This window comes from Esox lucius, chromosome 17, assembly GCF_011004845.1.
Source record: "Esox lucius isolate fEsoLuc1 chromosome 17, fEsoLuc1.pri, whole genome shotgun sequence".
In the NCBI taxonomy this organism is placed as follows: domain Eukaryota; kingdom Metazoa; phylum Chordata; class Actinopteri; order Esociformes; family Esocidae; genus Esox; species Esox lucius.
The window spans coordinates 42,592,591-42,608,840 of NC_047585.1; the positions used below are offsets into that span (position 1 = coordinate 42,592,591).

General features: G+C 46.4%; 1 protein-coding gene across 2 annotated transcripts; it reads left to right on the forward strand.

Annotated features, from left to right (window-relative positions):
• Window positions 1-7: 7 nt before the first annotated feature.
• Window positions 8-14,549, forward strand: ppp4r1l (protein phosphatase 4, regulatory subunit 1-like). Of its 2 annotated transcripts, none has more exons than XM_010880694.5 (20): window positions 8-139; window positions 1,106-1,150; window positions 1,464-1,593; window positions 2,643-2,749; window positions 2,964-3,106; window positions 3,657-3,803; window positions 4,314-4,421; window positions 4,932-4,997; window positions 5,469-5,627; window positions 5,984-6,108; window positions 6,300-6,769; window positions 7,317-7,612; window positions 7,779-7,868; window positions 8,182-8,367; window positions 9,487-9,648; window positions 10,087-10,187; window positions 10,383-10,503; window positions 10,623-10,757; window positions 11,747-11,888; window positions 11,994-14,549. In XM_010880694.5, the coding sequence occupies exons 1-20, from the start codon at window positions 133-135 to the stop codon at window positions 12,137-12,139; spliced, it is 2,886 nt and encodes a 961-aa protein (XP_010878996.4). In that variant the 5' UTR covers window positions 8-132; the 3' UTR covers window positions 12,140-14,549. The 2 variants fall into 2 exon arrangements, with proteins under 2 accessions (XP_010878996.4, XP_010878997.4); XM_010880695.5 differs by having other exon boundaries at window positions 7,779-7,838.
• Window positions 14,550-16,250: the final 1,701 nt, after the last annotated feature.

Consider the following 16,250-nt stretch of genomic DNA (forward strand, 5'->3'; position numbering starts at 1 on the left):
GCATAATGAACTACATGATTTTGTATGTGATAAAATTCATAGGAAAAACAACAACAGGAAGTCGTTTCAGGAAGTCGTTTTGGCTACGTTGAGTGACAGCCGATACGGTAGTTGGCCGAGCACATAATCAAGATGGCAGGTAATGTGGCTATCATAACATATCTTGAACTTCAACCAAAACGTTTTTGTCAATATACCGCTTATGGTGTCTTTAATACAGTGGACATACAATGATACGTATTTTTTTGTTGTATTTTGTGTTGTGTTTAAGCATGTAAGGAAGCATGAGAAGCAAGTTATGTTTTCAAGCGAAAGGGCTAGCTAGCCAGCTAACGTACGTTACTGTTAGCTGGCTAATGTCAGCTAGCTATGCTCACTCTCTAGCTAGCTAACTGGCTAAATAGTTCTGGTAGTTATATGTATCTGCTTGTTGTTGTCAATATTACATTTCTTATGTCGTTTATACGCATAGGTTGTAGCTATAATGTTTCTTATATCTGTACGCTATCTAGCTAATATGTTTAATGTAATGTTAGTTTATATGACAGGCCGACTTGCTTTCATTAATGAAATAGCTAAGGTAGTTGATCCTGCTAGGTAGCTTTTTTACACCGATATCCTGGCTTACCAAATCCATCTGAAAACCAAAACAAAGGCATGTATCGTTAGCTAGCGAGCTAGCTACCTTTTAAGTTAGCTACAGTACAGTATTATAACGCTTAAATAATGTTACGCATCTAACGTTACTTAACTTGCAAACTTAGTAGCTAATGTTGTTTAACTTGGCTTACAAAGTATACTATAAAGATTGTTATGGAATGTTTTTGTTTGTTTTGAGGGACGTTTCCAAGCTAATTCTAGCTATGTTGTAATTATTGCCCTCTGTACTTTGGTCTTACTATATACCCTTGATTAGCAAATGCCTTCCTGGCTTTAACAAGATGTAGCTAGCTAGGTCATTGAGGTGCATGGCTTCACTCTTACATAGTAACAGTTCAGGTATTATGTCGTATCCCGAGGGGATGTGGTAACTAGCAATTGACTGAAGCGTAAAGGAATATGATTACTCGTCTGTACATTATGTGCTCTACATTCCATTTTGCAGGTCTGTCTTTATATTTTGAAGATGGTCATGATGATTTGGATGACTGTGAGTACCCCCCCCCCCCCCCATCTACTAAGATTTACAGAGACAGGGAGAAATATGATGGAAAAATTCATGGAAAGGCATCATCATCTCTCTTTGTTTACAAAATAAATTGATGTTATCTTAGCGCTTCTGGCCGGATCAGCCATATAGCAGCATTATAACTGCAACACTGGGCATTCTTACAGTAGTGACTCCTTGTTGAAATTAAAGTGTTCACTTGTAGTCTCCACAGTTCACATTCACTCACTTCATCATGAACAAAAAAAGATTGTCAAGTTGTAATTTTTCTTTCCCCCCCCCCAATGCTGGATAGTCGGGTTTGATGACTACGGGTCGGAGTGCGATGGGATTCGGATCACAGCCTTTCTGGATGCGGGGCAGGACAATCTCACCCCCCTGGGCAGGCTGGAGAAATATGCTTTCAGCGAAAATGTCTTCAACAGGTATGACTGAATAAGATGATGCCCTTGGGTGTGTGCCGCAGAGAAGCAATAGTGAGCATGGAAGCAATAGTGAATTCTGAGACAATGTGGTGTTGGTACTGATGCTGTCTGTCTGTGCAGTGTAAGATTTCAATAGTGTTGATCGAAAGGTAAACTCTCTCAAGCCACAATGATTGCTGTGACAGCCCTGGTCCGAAGCGTTTCTGATGTGGTTTCTTCTTCCTTTCTGCTCAGTCCAAGACGAAAAGCCTGTCTTATGCTTTCAGTGGTTTTAAAGCCCTCTCTGTGTGCTTTCGGCTTAGCTTGTGCATGTCGACCACCGCAAATTAACAGCATCGAGAGCTTCCAATTGGCCTTAGTCGAACTGAACTTGTGGAAGGACAGTTTTCCTGCGTTGCTTGTTAAGTTCACTGGTGTGATTTTCCGGTAGATGTCAGTAGTCAAACAATCAATGAAATGTATTTATTAAGCCATTTTTACATCAGCAGTTGTCACAAAGTGCTTTTACAAAACAGCCAACCTGAAACCCCAAGGAGCAAGCAACAACAGTTCTCATCTGCTGATATTCTCATCTGCTAATGTCCTGCAGAATGGTGTCCTGGTTTCTAGATGTTAATGCTTGTTGCCTCTCTAGGCAGATGTATTGGCCTGGTTTCTAGTTGTTGGTACTAACTTGGTGACGGTTGTCTCTCCAGGCAGATGTATTGGCCTGGTTTCTAGTTGTTGGTACTAACTTGGTGACGGTTGTCTCTCCAGGCAGATGTATTGGCTTGGTTTCTAGTTGTTGGTACTAACTTGGTGACGGTTGCCTCTCTAGGCAGATGTATTGGCCTGTATTGTTGGTACTAACTTGGTGACGGTTGTCTCTCCAGGCAGATGTATTGGCCTGGTTTCTAGTTGTTGGTACTAACTTGGTGACGGTTGCCTCTCTAGGCAGATGTATTGGCCTGTATTGTTGGTACTAACTTGGTGACGGTTGTCTCTCCAGGCAGATGTATTGGCCTGGTTTCTAGTTGTTGGTACTAACTTGGTGACGGTTCTCTCTCCAGGCAGATAGTGGCACGCGGGCTTCTTGACGTGCTTCGAGAGTTCAGTGACAATGAGAACGACTTCATCAGCGTCATGGAGACAGTGGCCCGAATGTCAGAAGATGGAGGTAGGTGGTTTCCATTCTCTGTTCCTCCTCCACGGTGTCCCTAATTGACTGTCGTGTGTTGGTGGTGTTGGCGGAGCGATCTAGTGGGAGTGCAGTTCAATCCCGGAATTGACATGAAATCTTCCGGCCATGGACTTTACCCCAAAGTAAAAAGAACTTGTGCTGTTGGACACTGTCCTTTAACAACGACATGTTACCGTCTGTCTGTCGTCAGAGCCCACTGTGCGCGCCGAGCTAATGGAGCAGGTGCCCAACATCGCCATGTTCCTACACGAGAGCCAGCCCAACTTCCCAGCCGCTTTCTCCAGATACCTGGTGCCCATTGTGGTGCGCTATCTCACCGACCCCAACAACCAGGTAGAACCGTCCTCCCCCTCATCTCTGTGGACTGTCACAAAGCAGTTGGCACTCATCATCCCAGTGGACTGTCACAAAGCAGTTAGCACTCATCATCTCTGTGGATTGTCACAAAGCAGCTAGCACTCATCATCCCAGTGGACTGTTACAAAGCAGTTAGCACTCATCATCCCAGTGGACTGTCACAAAGCAGTTAGCACTCATCATCCCAGTGGACTGTCACAAAGCAGTTAGCACTCATCATCCCAGTGGACTGTCACAAAGCAGTTAGCACTCATCATCCCAGTGGACTGTCACAAAGCAGTTAGCACTCATCATCCCAGTGGACTGTCACAAAGCAGTTAGCACTCATCATCCCAGTGGACTGTTACAAAGCAGTTAGCACTCATCATCCCAGTGGACTGTCACAAAGCAGTTAGCACTCATCATCCCCCTGGACTGTCACAAAGCAGTTAAAACAATGATCAGACTAGAATATGAATCACGTGATTAAAATACGTCCGTATTGTTGAGTAAGGCAGTTGGAATAGATTGCTGTGTTTTTCCCCAGGTCCGGAAGACAAGTCAGGCAGCTCTGCTTGTGCTTTTGGAGCAAGGACTCATCTGCAAGGGGGACGTGGAGTCCAAAGTGTGTCCGGTTCTATTGGACCTCACTGAGCCCAGCAGCGATGACGATTACAAGATCGAGGCCGTCGCGGTAAGATTGCTTTCATTTTAATCAGTTCTCAGAAATGAAGGCCCCCCACCCCATCTCCGGGTTCATTCCCCGGTCGCGTCATACCGGGCTGTTGGGAAAGGAGTCGGCACGGATTTAGAATGACAAATCTGAAAATGGGCAGCTGCAGAAGGAGGATGGTGGCTGTACAGGTCGTGTTTAATCCACTGCCTGGTGTTTTAAGAGGGTTTTGTCTTTGTAACCATGACAATGCTTTCTCATACGCTTAGCTGCGTGGGAATGCCTGGCCGAATCTTCCACAAACTCCCAAGTCCAACAGGGCTCGTAGAGAATTCAGTTCTATGATTCCTTTGTGCTTGGATCTATGTGGAGGTCAAGGGCAAAGGTGACCGTGGATGCCAACCTTGGGGTCAGAGTAGTGTTTTTCTCACCAGTGCCATAACCGGGTTTTGGGGGCGGGGGGTGGTGGCTGTTTCTCCACGTGCCCTGCTGGTTTGTCCCTGACTGTGATGCCCTCCTGTCCCCCTGCAGATCATGTGTAAACTAGTAACCATGCTGAGTAGAGACACAGTGGAACAGTTGTTGTTGCTGCGGTTCTGCGAGCTGTGCAGTGACGCCAGGCTCTTCCAGGTCCGCAAGGTGAGCACGCACGCACACGCGCTTCTCCGGATGGAAGCCGGACCGGCTGGAAACATGCTCCTGTCGGTAGAACACAATTCTGACAATAAACATTGCCACACTGTTTCTAGTAATGGCTCATGTCAACCTGCTTTCTCACCGAAGCCATCAAATGGCATTTAAAGAAAGGAGTGTTTTGGGGTTCAATATGTCGGCCTACATTAATGTTGTCATGTGGTTGGAATTTTAATCCCTTGTTGAGGTTAATGCCGGTTAGGGAAGGCAAGGGGCATTTGAGAGTAGGAACCTGGGAGGATTTTATACCAGACTCTTTTGGATTTTCATGAGTTTGTGATGGCTGTAATATTTCTTTTCCTGGACTGACTCCACTTTTGCTTACTCCATTCAGTAAAATGTACTTAGTGTTGTGAGGTAGGCTGTTCCCCATCTGTCTTCAGATAGTAGTCGTCTCGCAACAAAGATACACAAACTGCATTTTAACTACATACCTTGGCACTGTTTTTCTTTCAGGTGTGTGCGGCCAATTTTGGGGAGTTCTGTTCCATTGTGGGCCAGGATGCCACAGAGAAGTTACTGGTATGAGACGCTTTGAAATGTTTTCCTAGAATGTTGATGTTACTTCCTGCTCGCCCGCTCTGAGGCGCGTTCATGTCAGTTATTACACAACAGGCCGACTGAGACGTCCGTCGTTAATGACTGGTGTCTCGAGCCGTGCCTGGGGTTGTTTGCATTCCGGTCGTACCATAAATACCCGGCACCATCGTCAGGGAAAACCCTTTTTTGCCACAACATCAGGCCCCTTCCCTTTCCACTCAGGCTGAGAGGATTTTTGTTCCATTTGCAACCCAACTCAGGGGGGATTCACTAGTGTCGCTTTACACATGGTTATGTGTGACTGGGAAACTATTTTTCTTCCCCCGATGGTATGTGAACACAGGAACCTACCTGATTAGAGTTTCATCTGCAAAACGTTCTGCCCTAGTTTTCCATTGTCTCCACTAATTGACACGTCCTGGGTAGTCATTGTGCTCCGGCTCTGCTCCCCAGATGTCCAAGTTCTTTGACCTGTGCTCTGATAGCCTGTGGGGTATCAGAAAGGCATGCGCTGAGTGCTTCATGATCGTCTCCAACTCCACATCGCCCGGGGTGCGGCGCTCAAAACTGTCTCCCCTCTTCATCAGCCTCATCAGTGACCAGTCTCGCTGGGTAAATAAGGCGCATGCATACACACACACACACACTGTATAAATAATAAGCTGTCCTGGGGTGTTATCAATGGGTTATAATGCCAAAAGGTCTTTTTTTTTTTGCAAAACATTTTATAAAAACTGAAGCGAACAACATGGACTGGGTCTTATTAACTAATGAACGTTAATTTTGTCTTGAAATTTTACATTTTCAACAAAAGGGCCGAATTACATTTGTATTTTCTGCCTGAATGACCATGAATTACAAAAATCCAAGTTTGATCAGATTAATAGTAAACATGATATAGATTCCTGTTTATTGTTGCATGTTGTTTTATTCGGTGATGTGATGAAAAGGCTTTCTCCACCCTCCAGGTGCGCCAGGCTGCTTTTCAGTCTCTGGGACGCTTCATCTCAACCTTCGCCAACCCCTCCAGCACAGGGCTTTATTTCAGAGAAGACGGCACACTATTGGAAGTCCCTCGGTGTCCTTCTGACAGGTTGGGAGACACACACACACACACACACACTCTTCAAAATGTACAATACTCGTTACATGGACCAATAGCCTTTTTGATTTAGAATGTGTGGTGTTTTTTGTAAATAAACGTAGTTTGACTAAGGTTTGCTCGTTTGTGGAAGTTGTAAATAAAGATGGTGTCTGATGGTGTTGATTGGCTGTCTGTTGCAGCGAGCCCTCCCCCTGCCCGGCGTCTTCCACGCGTTGCTCCACCAACGGCCCCACAGAGAGACCCCCACAAGCCAACCAAGATGGCCGCTCCACCCCGTCCCTGGAGTCCATGTCCAGGGGGGCCAGTAGTGCAGACTCCGCCCACACACCCCCCCGGGAGCGACGCGAAGGCCTGGCGTGCCACCACAGCAACCCCGCCCCTCCCGCCGCCGCGCACGGCCGGAGCAAGGAGACGGAACACACCGACGACAACTTCAACTCCTTCCACTACTGGAGGCCCCCGTTACCGGACATCAGCGAGGAGCTGGAGATCCTGAAGGCAGAGGCTCCTCGTGGTCAGCCCGGCAGGGTGACGGAGGGAGGCGCTGGGTCGGAGGAGGAGATGGCCTGCCTGGAGCCAGCCACCAGCTCTCAGATACAGAAGGTGTTGGACTGCCTTCAGCCCCACATGGACGACCCAGATGTACAAGGTGAGGTGTCACGGCATGTGGAAAAACGGGGTGAAGCGCTGGAACGTTACGTTGTTCGGGGCCCATCGCCCTGTAACAAAGTAGAGACTCAGATTTTTATTTTTTCACTTTCGGTTTTGTTTTTGTTGTTGAATAATATTGCGATTGAATGGTTCTGTGCGCGACTATTGGCCACACCCATGCCACAATGCATAGCAGTGTTAAAGGAAACTGAACAGGGCTTTGGCTCTACTGAGTCCTCTGGGAGTTGGTGCGACAAGACCATAATCATGAATTTGACACCACCTGAGTGGATAGCAATAATAATAAAATAATAAAAACATGACGTGGTTAAACGATTATGGAAAAAAGGTTTTGTGCACGGTGGACTGGATACCATCCCGTGTTCATTACACCTGAAAGTTTTTTGTGCGGTGAACAAACTGTGAAAAAAATCTAACCTGTTCTTAATTCAATCATTAGGTCAGAACATTCAAGGGTGTTTGAACTTGATCTGTGTATTGACAACAGTTTTTGTGGGTTTTTTCCCCCCATATGTGTCCTCCAGCCCAAGTGCAGGTTCTTTCAGCCGCCCTGAAGGCGGCCCAGCTGGAGAGCCAGACTGAAGCAGAGGGTCCGTCTGACAGCCAGCCACCAGAGGTCGGGGATGGGGTCGAGTCCTCCCCAGGTGGGAAGACCACAGAGTTGAGCGACGAACCTCCATCCCAGCAGGCTGGGGAACCGGCGCCCACGGGGGAACAGGAACACACACAGGTCGAGGTAGAAGAGATGGAGACGGAGGCTCGGGAATCCCCTCCGGACTCGCCGGTCCTGGTGCGGGATGACTCGGACCAAAGCAGTGTGGTGGGTGAAAACGCCTCTTTCCTTTTTTGATTTCAGCGAATAGCTATGTCAGTGGGTTATCTGCATCCCTACGACAGGTTTGTGGCTGTGATTCAATGTGGCGTTATTGCTGAAGCGCGCGTGCGCGCTAACTGATTGGTCTGTCTCGCCTGCTCTGATTGGTCAGGCATCGGAGTTGACGGAGGCCGTTGAGGAAGAGGGGAAGGCTGAGTCTGCTCCCAACCAGGTGTGTGTGGAGGAGAAATCCATGGTCCAGGTCAGTCGGGTCTGTCCAACACTGACTCTTAACACACCCTATCACAGCCCCTCAGGGAGAACCCTTTACCATCCAGGCGTCCTGGGACACATCCACCGTTCAGCTGGGATTAGGGAAACCCTCAGACGGTTTGGAAACTTGTTGCAATGAATCGAGTGAAAACGCCGGCGTTCAGATCAACAGCTCTTAGACGTTTGACTGTCAGAGAAGCTCTCGATCTGAGCGTGTGTCCGGAGAACGGGCGTATGGTGCTGCTGCTTCCGTGTCTGTAACGTTGGTGTTTTAACCCCGTCCTCCCCTGGCCCCGCCCCAGAATGTCATTCCACAGCCACTGCTGGACCAGTACCTCTCCATGACAGACCCGGCCCGGGCCCAGACGGTGGACACGGAGATCGCCAAGCACTGTGCGTTCAGCCTGCCTGGCGTGGCTCTGACGCTGGGCCGACAGAACTGGCACTGCCTGAAAGACACGTACGAGACGCTCGCCACCGATGTGCAGGTGGGTGTTGTCAGGGGCCCTGCTGAAGGCTTATTTACAGGTTATATTACACTTATAGAAAGTTGACAGGGCCCTGTTTGGTTTGCCCACCGTGCCCCTGTTTGGTTTGCCCACCGTGCCCCTGTTTGGTTTGCCCACCGTGCCCCTGTTTGGTTTGCCCACCGTGCCCCTGTTTGGTTTGCCCACCGTGCCCCTGTTTGGTTTGCCCACCGTGCCCCTGTTTGGTTTGCCCACCGTGCCCCTGTTTGGTTTGCCCACCGTGCCCCTGTTTGATTTGCCAGCCGTAAGCTAAAATTAACAAAGCAATTATAACAAATGTATTTAACAATTTCAAAATGTGCTGTAACTACCCAGTGCTTTTCCAGTTGTTATCCAATATTAATCTCCAGAAAAGCCAAGGTTTTTGTTAACATTTGTCAACAAAAAATTATTGGAGTTAAATATTGGCTCACTATTGGTATTTGATGGCTAGTTCAAATTCTTATTTTAACCAATACCAAATAATTGCTAAATGTTTTTAAACGATAGCAAGTGATTGCAATGCCTTTACTAATGTGACCTTGTTACAAAGCGCTCCCAGTGGAACTTCAGTTACCAGAGACGTTTGCTTGTGTCGGCGTAATTCGTCCCATTGTTTTGGATTATTGGATCAGACCGCAGTTGACATGACAGATGGCCAGGAGCAGGTGCTGACAAGGCAATAGCTCTCAATTAGGGCCTTTATTGACATTGTTTCAATCCACAACATCCGACCAGACCAAGACACTCGCTGACGAGAAAGAGTGGGTTTCTAATTTGCTTATTCAGTCATCCATTAGGTTCTCCCTGAGCAGCTGCTGTTCTTCCACAGGTCAACACAACACATAACAGCACACAGCAGCGCACACACACACACACAGCAACACAAAACACTCAGGTCTGGCAGTTAGAGAGAACTTAGTAAAGTACAAATTTTGAACTGAAACAATCCAGCTAAATAATTTAGGATTCTGGGTTCCTTGAGGGTTCGTCGTTCTCTGAGTGTTGGTTCAGCTCTGCAGGAAGCGGTGGTGTTATTGGATATAATATGTCCAACATTTTGGTGAGGAGTGAAGCTTTGTGTTCTAATGGCCCCTACAGTGGAAAGTCCGCCGGACCCTGGCCTTCTCTATCCACGAGCTGGCGGTGATCCTGGGGGATCAGCTGACGGCGGCTGACCTGGTGCCCATCTTCAACGGTTTCCTCAAGGACCTGGACGAGGTGCGCATTGGCGTGCTCAAACACCTCTACGACTTCCTCAAGGTGAGAACGCGGTGCAGCGAGTGGCTCCGGGCGTTACCCCGCCTTTAAGCTCTTAACCCGCTTTCCTGGTCCTCGTCGAGGCGAACATTGGCAGTTACATAGTTAGTATGTGGTGACTAACACACTGGGGACACTTCTACCTCATGTCCAATGTCCAGATTCACTAATAGAGCTACATAGATGCATCATCATAACCACGTTTTCGCTCCGGTTTGCTTCCACCTCTCTTGCCTGCGGTCACTAATGAACATGCTTCGCCCCGAACAGTGTTGCAAAAAAACACCTCTGGACACGATCATTTGGATTGCAGTTCAAAGGTTATCCCCCTGGCGGATGCTCGTATCCAGAGGTGATTCGTGTTTAGATCACGGTGGCTAGGGTTAGGGTTACGTTTGCTGTGGTGTTTCAGCGGTCTGTCCTCTGTGTTCCCTGTGGCAGCTGCTCCATGCTGAGAAGAGGAGAGAGTACTTGTATCAGCTGCAGGAGTTCATGGTGACGGACAACAGCCGCAACTGGAGGTTCAGATACGAGCTGGCCGAGTAAGTCTCCCCTCGCCGTCCATTCAGCTGCTCCTCGGTCAGATGTACGTTCTGTGGGCAAAGGCTTGCTGGCGTTTCTTCACTCTGGATAAATATCTCGTTTGATTTACTCCGGGCCTCCCCCCTGTTGCCATAGCGGTGGAAGACCTCCGAGACAGTGACGCTGTGTTCATATGATGCCCCTTCTCTCCACAGGCAGCTGATCCTGATCATCGAGTTGTACGGCCACTACGATGTGTTTGACTACCTCAGACAGATCGCACTGACGCTCTGCTCAGACAAGGTGTCAGAGGTCCGATGGATCTCGTACAAGCTGGTGGGTGTGCCGCCGCTTCTCCAGTCAGCTTGTGAGGCTTGTCTGGTGTTTCCTAGCGTTGTCGCCGGCTCATGGTGCTGAATGACACGCTGTCGGTCTCGTTGTTTTGTCTGCCCTAGGTGGTGGAGATCCTACAGAAGATGTATGCGTGTGGGGCACACGACCTGGGCCTGAACTTCATCAACGAACTCGTCGTCCGCTTCTGCCACTGTCCTAAGTGGGTGGGTCGTCAGGCCTTCGCTTTCATCTGCCAGGTCAGGACAGCCTTTTTACTATTGAAACACAGTGTTCATGAACATGAATCTCTTCCAAACACGTTCCCATTGGCTGCTTCTTTGAGTGAATGATCTGGAAATGCCTTCATGCATTTTGGCTAAAACCCTGAAAGGAGGCATGCATGACTACATTATGGTCACAGTTGACAGCGTCAAAGCGTCTGAAGGTGACAGTTTAGTGACAGTTCTGATCCAGTTGAACATGCCTGGTAGGTACAGATGAACAATGCGTTTAAGCAGAAGTGACTGGGAACTAGATTATTCAGCACCCAGTGGAAGGATGTTTTCTGACACATCGTCCCCAATGAACACGACCCTGTTCTGCATATCATCTCCCTCTCTCACACACAATTTCAATTCAAATGGCTTCATTGACATGGAATGTGTTCCTACATACACAGAAAACATTAATATATATTCAATTTGTAGGCTAAATAAATAAATGAAAACAACACTGAACAATAACAGTTACAAGTAAGGGAAAGGATACATTTATTACTGTACAATTGGTTGTCCTTTTGGGTGTGGCAGGAAGCTACATATTTTGACACTAATATGGCACAACTGGGGTTTTCTCCTAGAATAAGCTGCTTTTTCTCACTATCTGTTGTCTTTTCAAAGTATTCAATTCTGTTTTTAAATTCTGGGAAAAATATTTCTCATATATCAACAAAGTTTTTGCAGTGTCGGAGAAAATGTTTCTCTGTCTCTGGGAAGAGGGAGCACAACCTGTCCTCTCTGGGTTGCCAGATCTGTCTGTGACGACCTGTTTCTGTGGTCGGGTTGTGTTCACCGAGTCTGTACATAGTCAGTGTTTTTCTAAGTTTCCTATCAGTCACAGTGGTCAGATAGCCTGCTACTATATACTGTCTGTTTAGGGCCAAATAGCATTGAAGTTTGCTTTAGATTTTTTTTGTGGTGTTTTTTTACGATAGGTGATATAATTTTCCTTTTGCTGTGCTCCCCAGACCATCGTGGAGGAGGACTGCATGCCCATGGACCAGTTCGCCCAACACCTCCTCCCCAGTCTCCTCAGCCTGTCATCGGACCCCGTGGCCAACGTCCGCGTGCTTGTGGCCAAAGCGCTGCGGCAGAGTGTCATGGAGAAAGGTAAAGAACGTCTGGCGTCGGACGCTTCGCCCGAGTTGCCGTGTTTCTGTTTGCGTTGGGGCACAAAATGTCAGTTCGACTCAGCGCTGATTTGACTCTCTGCAGCGTACTTCAAAGAGCCGGGCAGTGCCTACTCAGACGAGCTGGAGGAGACGGTCACAGCCCTGCAGGCGGATAAGGACCGGGATGTGTGCTTCTTCGCCAGCCTGGACCCAAGCAGAGCCCTGATGGACACGGCTGCCTTAATCTAGAGCCAGCCGGCAAGCCTGCTCCACGCACATCAAACTCCTGTCACCAGCACCGGGCCTGACCAGACCACTCGCCTGGGAAATAAGTCCTGCACCAGGGCACTGATACCACTCGATGAACGCGCGCACACACACACACACACTCTTTAACACTGACGCTCGTCTTACACAGTCACCGACACACGTACACACAGGCGTACTTAGCCACAAACAGATGCTCGCAAACCTACCTTTGGGACTTCTCCCACTGAGGAACCGTGAGCTGACCTTGGGCTCACTTGGGGGGTGGGGGGTTAACTGGAGCCCATGGTGGTAGCAGACAGAGCGACACCTCCAGGACTCAACTTCTCCTGTCCACATTAGTGACATGACTTGACAGCCGTTCTCACCACAAGCTTTCTCTCGCTCTCTCGCTCTGTGTCAAGCTAATTGTACATTTGTGATAATTTCTGTTCTTGATTTCCCACTTTTCTCAGTGGAGTTCTTAACATCGCGACGATGACAAAACCTGAATATTCAAACGTGCGCTTTAACTCAGGGGGGACTCGATGTAAAAACAAAACTTAGCGAAGCTAAACTAGCCACCATAAAATGGCGTCGGATCCCTTGTGGAAATGAAACAGCCGAGCGTCTCACTTCCTGACGACCTGTAACCCCGGCTTCCGTCTCTTCACCTGGTCTTTATGGGCCTCTGGAACCACTACTGCTCAGGAGATGGAACAATCACACCACTTGGCACTCTTAAGTCGCATCTGATGAAACAAAAGATCTTAATGAACTTAAGGAACTCGTGGCTTCCCTCTGAGTGTTGACCCCGCCTCCAACGGGGACCTGGCCTATTGTTTTTGGCAGGGACCATTGAAATGAAATACCTCTGTATGGATGTAACTTGGGGGACATGTTTTTTTTTTTGAGGCAGGGTTTGGGTGAAGAAAACTCACAGGATTTTTTTAGATAAGCTTGTGGCGGAGTGCAGCTTCTCAGAATGTTGCTGACCAGAATGCACTGCGTAAGTCAACGCAGGGTAAATTTGGTGTGATACTGTACACAACACATTACTGTCTGTACATTCTGTCAGGTTGCGCCCCGCCTGAGTAAGCTTCTTGTCAGCTGCACTTAAAAAGTCCTTTTCCGTTGATGCAAGTGGCTCCCTATTCTCTTCATAGTGCCCTACTTTTGATTGAACCAGGTCAGAAGTAGGGCACTATAAAAGTAATAGGGTGCTAAAAAGGACATACACTTCCGTTGTGTTTTTTTTAAGAGGGGGTGTCTTCAGTGTCCACGACTCAAGGGCTTGTGACGTGACGTGACAGAGGATGTGGTAAACCATGTAGAGAGAAGAAGCATAAAAAAGAAAATAGGAAATTGATGGCACACTGTTTGGTTATGCATGTTTTACTGTTGAGACGGAAAACGACCCGAGATGTTGTCCCACATCCACGTACCTAATTTCAGTTCAATTTTTTTCTGAAGATCATGACGGCAGATATATGGTTAAATGGTTTGATTTTCGGTCGATCTGAACACTTGCCGCAATTGTACAGTATAGGAGTGAATGTTGTTGTTTTTTTCCCCCAGGTTCTGTGTTCTAAGACTTGATCATTGTACAATATTTAGTGATTAAATGGGAGTATGTTCCAGAACAAGTCACTTCAAACATTGGCAAGTATTGTATAGCTGAAACCTGTGGAGCCAGTACCAGTTTTATGGTTTTCTGTAGAGACAAATGAGTGGGGTTATTATGGCGGCGGTCACCAAGTGACTTTTGTAGTCTTTTTAATCTTTTTATTTTCTCCTGTGTATGTGGCAACTTATTTTCACCAGAGATGTAAAAAGCACAAGATAAGAGCTCTCTGCTCTGTTCACCTGTTTCAGGAAGTTCCTGAATAAGACCTTGAAGGGTTCTTCAAAAACAACCAGTTACTGATTAAATTACAAGTGAAGAATTATCAATTAAGATCACTGGTTAGTTATGAACTCCCTTTAGCTGGTTATTTTGGTCTTAATTGGGAACCTCCTTAAACTGGTGAACACAGATGAGTACTTGGTACTTTTTTACTCTGATTTTGTCCATAGACACAACTTGAGAATTTAAACTGATTGTGGTGTAATGTGCATCTCAAGTCTGTCTTCCATCTTGTGGTAAAGTTTATTGCGGAATCGCAGTAGCCTACCCAACTCATCTCTTCTGTCCGTAATTTGTTACCATCTTGTTTTTTTTTTATGTAGTAGAACTGTTAATATAATGCATTTTATGAAAATTATTTTATTTTCAATTATGTACCATTGTTCAAAGATTTTATATCCTAACTTTGCAATTTGCGACCTTTGTAATATTCAATGGTTTTCTTTTAAAGACGTTTTATGTATTGTTATTTTTAGTATTCTGTAATTAAAATGATAATATAAGTCAGGAAGAACTAATGTGAGCTGTGACCTGACTCCAGACCAATGTTGCATGAGGAACAAATTAATTGGTAAAATTGAGTGTCACACCCTTCTGTCATAAACACCTGAAGCCGATTTTAATCAAATCTGTAACACAACCGTAAGAGATTTTCCATGAAGAGAAATGTTACTGGTGTAGCTTTAAAAAATATATTATGGTAGTTCAAGTTAAAAATGTTTTCACCAGGACTCAGCCAGTGGTGTGAAGGACTAAGATGCAGCTCCTCAGAACCACTGCCTTCATCTGACCCGGGTTTTTATCCTGGTTGCGCCATTCCTGTGTGGTTGAGCTACAGTCAGCAGGATCAACACAGTAGTTTGGACCGTGCCTGAGGGTTTGCAGTAGATGTATGGCATAATGAGTCTCATTTTCACCCCCATGCTATAATTGGTTGGGTTGAGGATCTTTTTGTTCTAATGTCAGATGTGAAAGGCAGTCTTTAAAGCAAGATTTCATACACTTCAGTGAGATAACGGCTAACCCTGTGCTAACTGCTGAAGTGAAAAGTAGCCCGTTTAAGTCACCCTGTCAAGTCCCTGGAAGATACAGGCCTTCTCATTGTCTCTAGTAAGTTCCCTGAAATACAAATGACTGATTCGTTTGGTTTCCACAGAACTGGAGAGTGTTGATGCTACTTAAGTAGCTGGACCATTAACCCAGGCAAGACAGGACGGGTCCAAGGACTTGTACGCTGAATCCTGACTCTGCCATCAGCAGGATGCAACAGTAACCAAGATCTTTCTATTTCGCTGTCCAGTGTAGATCAGCTTGTTTTAACAGATGGGGGTGGAGCCTGGTGTGCTTGTCTGCTGCGATAGCCGATCTGTGACAAAAAAAACCGTCTTAGTCCGTTCACTTGTACGATTTTTGTCATTCTCCTTCTACTTACCCCGATTACTAGCTGCCGCTAACCGGACTTTTAGGTTTATAAAAATTAAAGCTTGGTTATCCCGAAAAGCCCAAGAGGGGGGACATTTCTGTGACGAACGAATCCGTACACCTGGTAGAGATCATAGTTTTTTTTCCAAAGGAGTGTGGACAGAAACTCTCTGTATTCGTTTTGTTCAAGGGTGGCACTTTCAGAAAGGATCAAAGGAAGTAGAATAAGAGAAGGTGACAGATAAACATGTCAGTGGTGAATGGTGAAGACCGGTAATGCGCCCTGCTGTTAACTGGGCAAAGCTCAACAGATTTTTTTCTGTTTGTTTTGACCATTCTTTGTTCCTTAAATGCACTTCAAACTGTAGTCAGGTGTTCCAAACCCAAAGAACAGACGAAGGTTTAAGTTCAAAGTGGAGTTCTATTTTTGTAATTTACAGCTGAATTAATGAGAATAACTGCGTTGATTAGAACGTCTAAAATGTGCTGCTCCGTCATCTGTCAGTCACAGTATGAGGCTGTTGACTGTAAGGTCTATACACAGTACAACGAGATGACTGTCAGCCTAAACGTTTTTCATTGAAAACCCGTAGGTTTGCTGAATTGAAGAAGGCCTACATTGGTCCTATGTGATAAATAATTCTGTTTCCAAAAAAGCTGGGACGCTGCATAAAATGCAAATAAAAACAGATTGCAATGATTTGCAAATAATTCATCCCTATATTTAATTGAAAAAAGTACAACGACAACATATCAAATGTTGTAACTAAGAAATGTTATTGTTTT

Bases quoted from the DNA above. Each gene is read 5' to 3' on its own strand.
- ppp4r1l (XM_010880694.5), top strand. The intron at 2,750-2,963 runs GTAGGTGGTTTC...GTCTGTCGTCAG, and splicing joins CCGAATGTCAGAAGATGGAG to AGCCCACTGTGCGCGCCGAG. The intron at 6,109-6,299 runs GTTGGGAGACAC...TGTCTGTTGCAG, and splicing joins CCTCGGTGTCCTTCTGACAG to CGAGCCCTCCCCCTGCCCGG.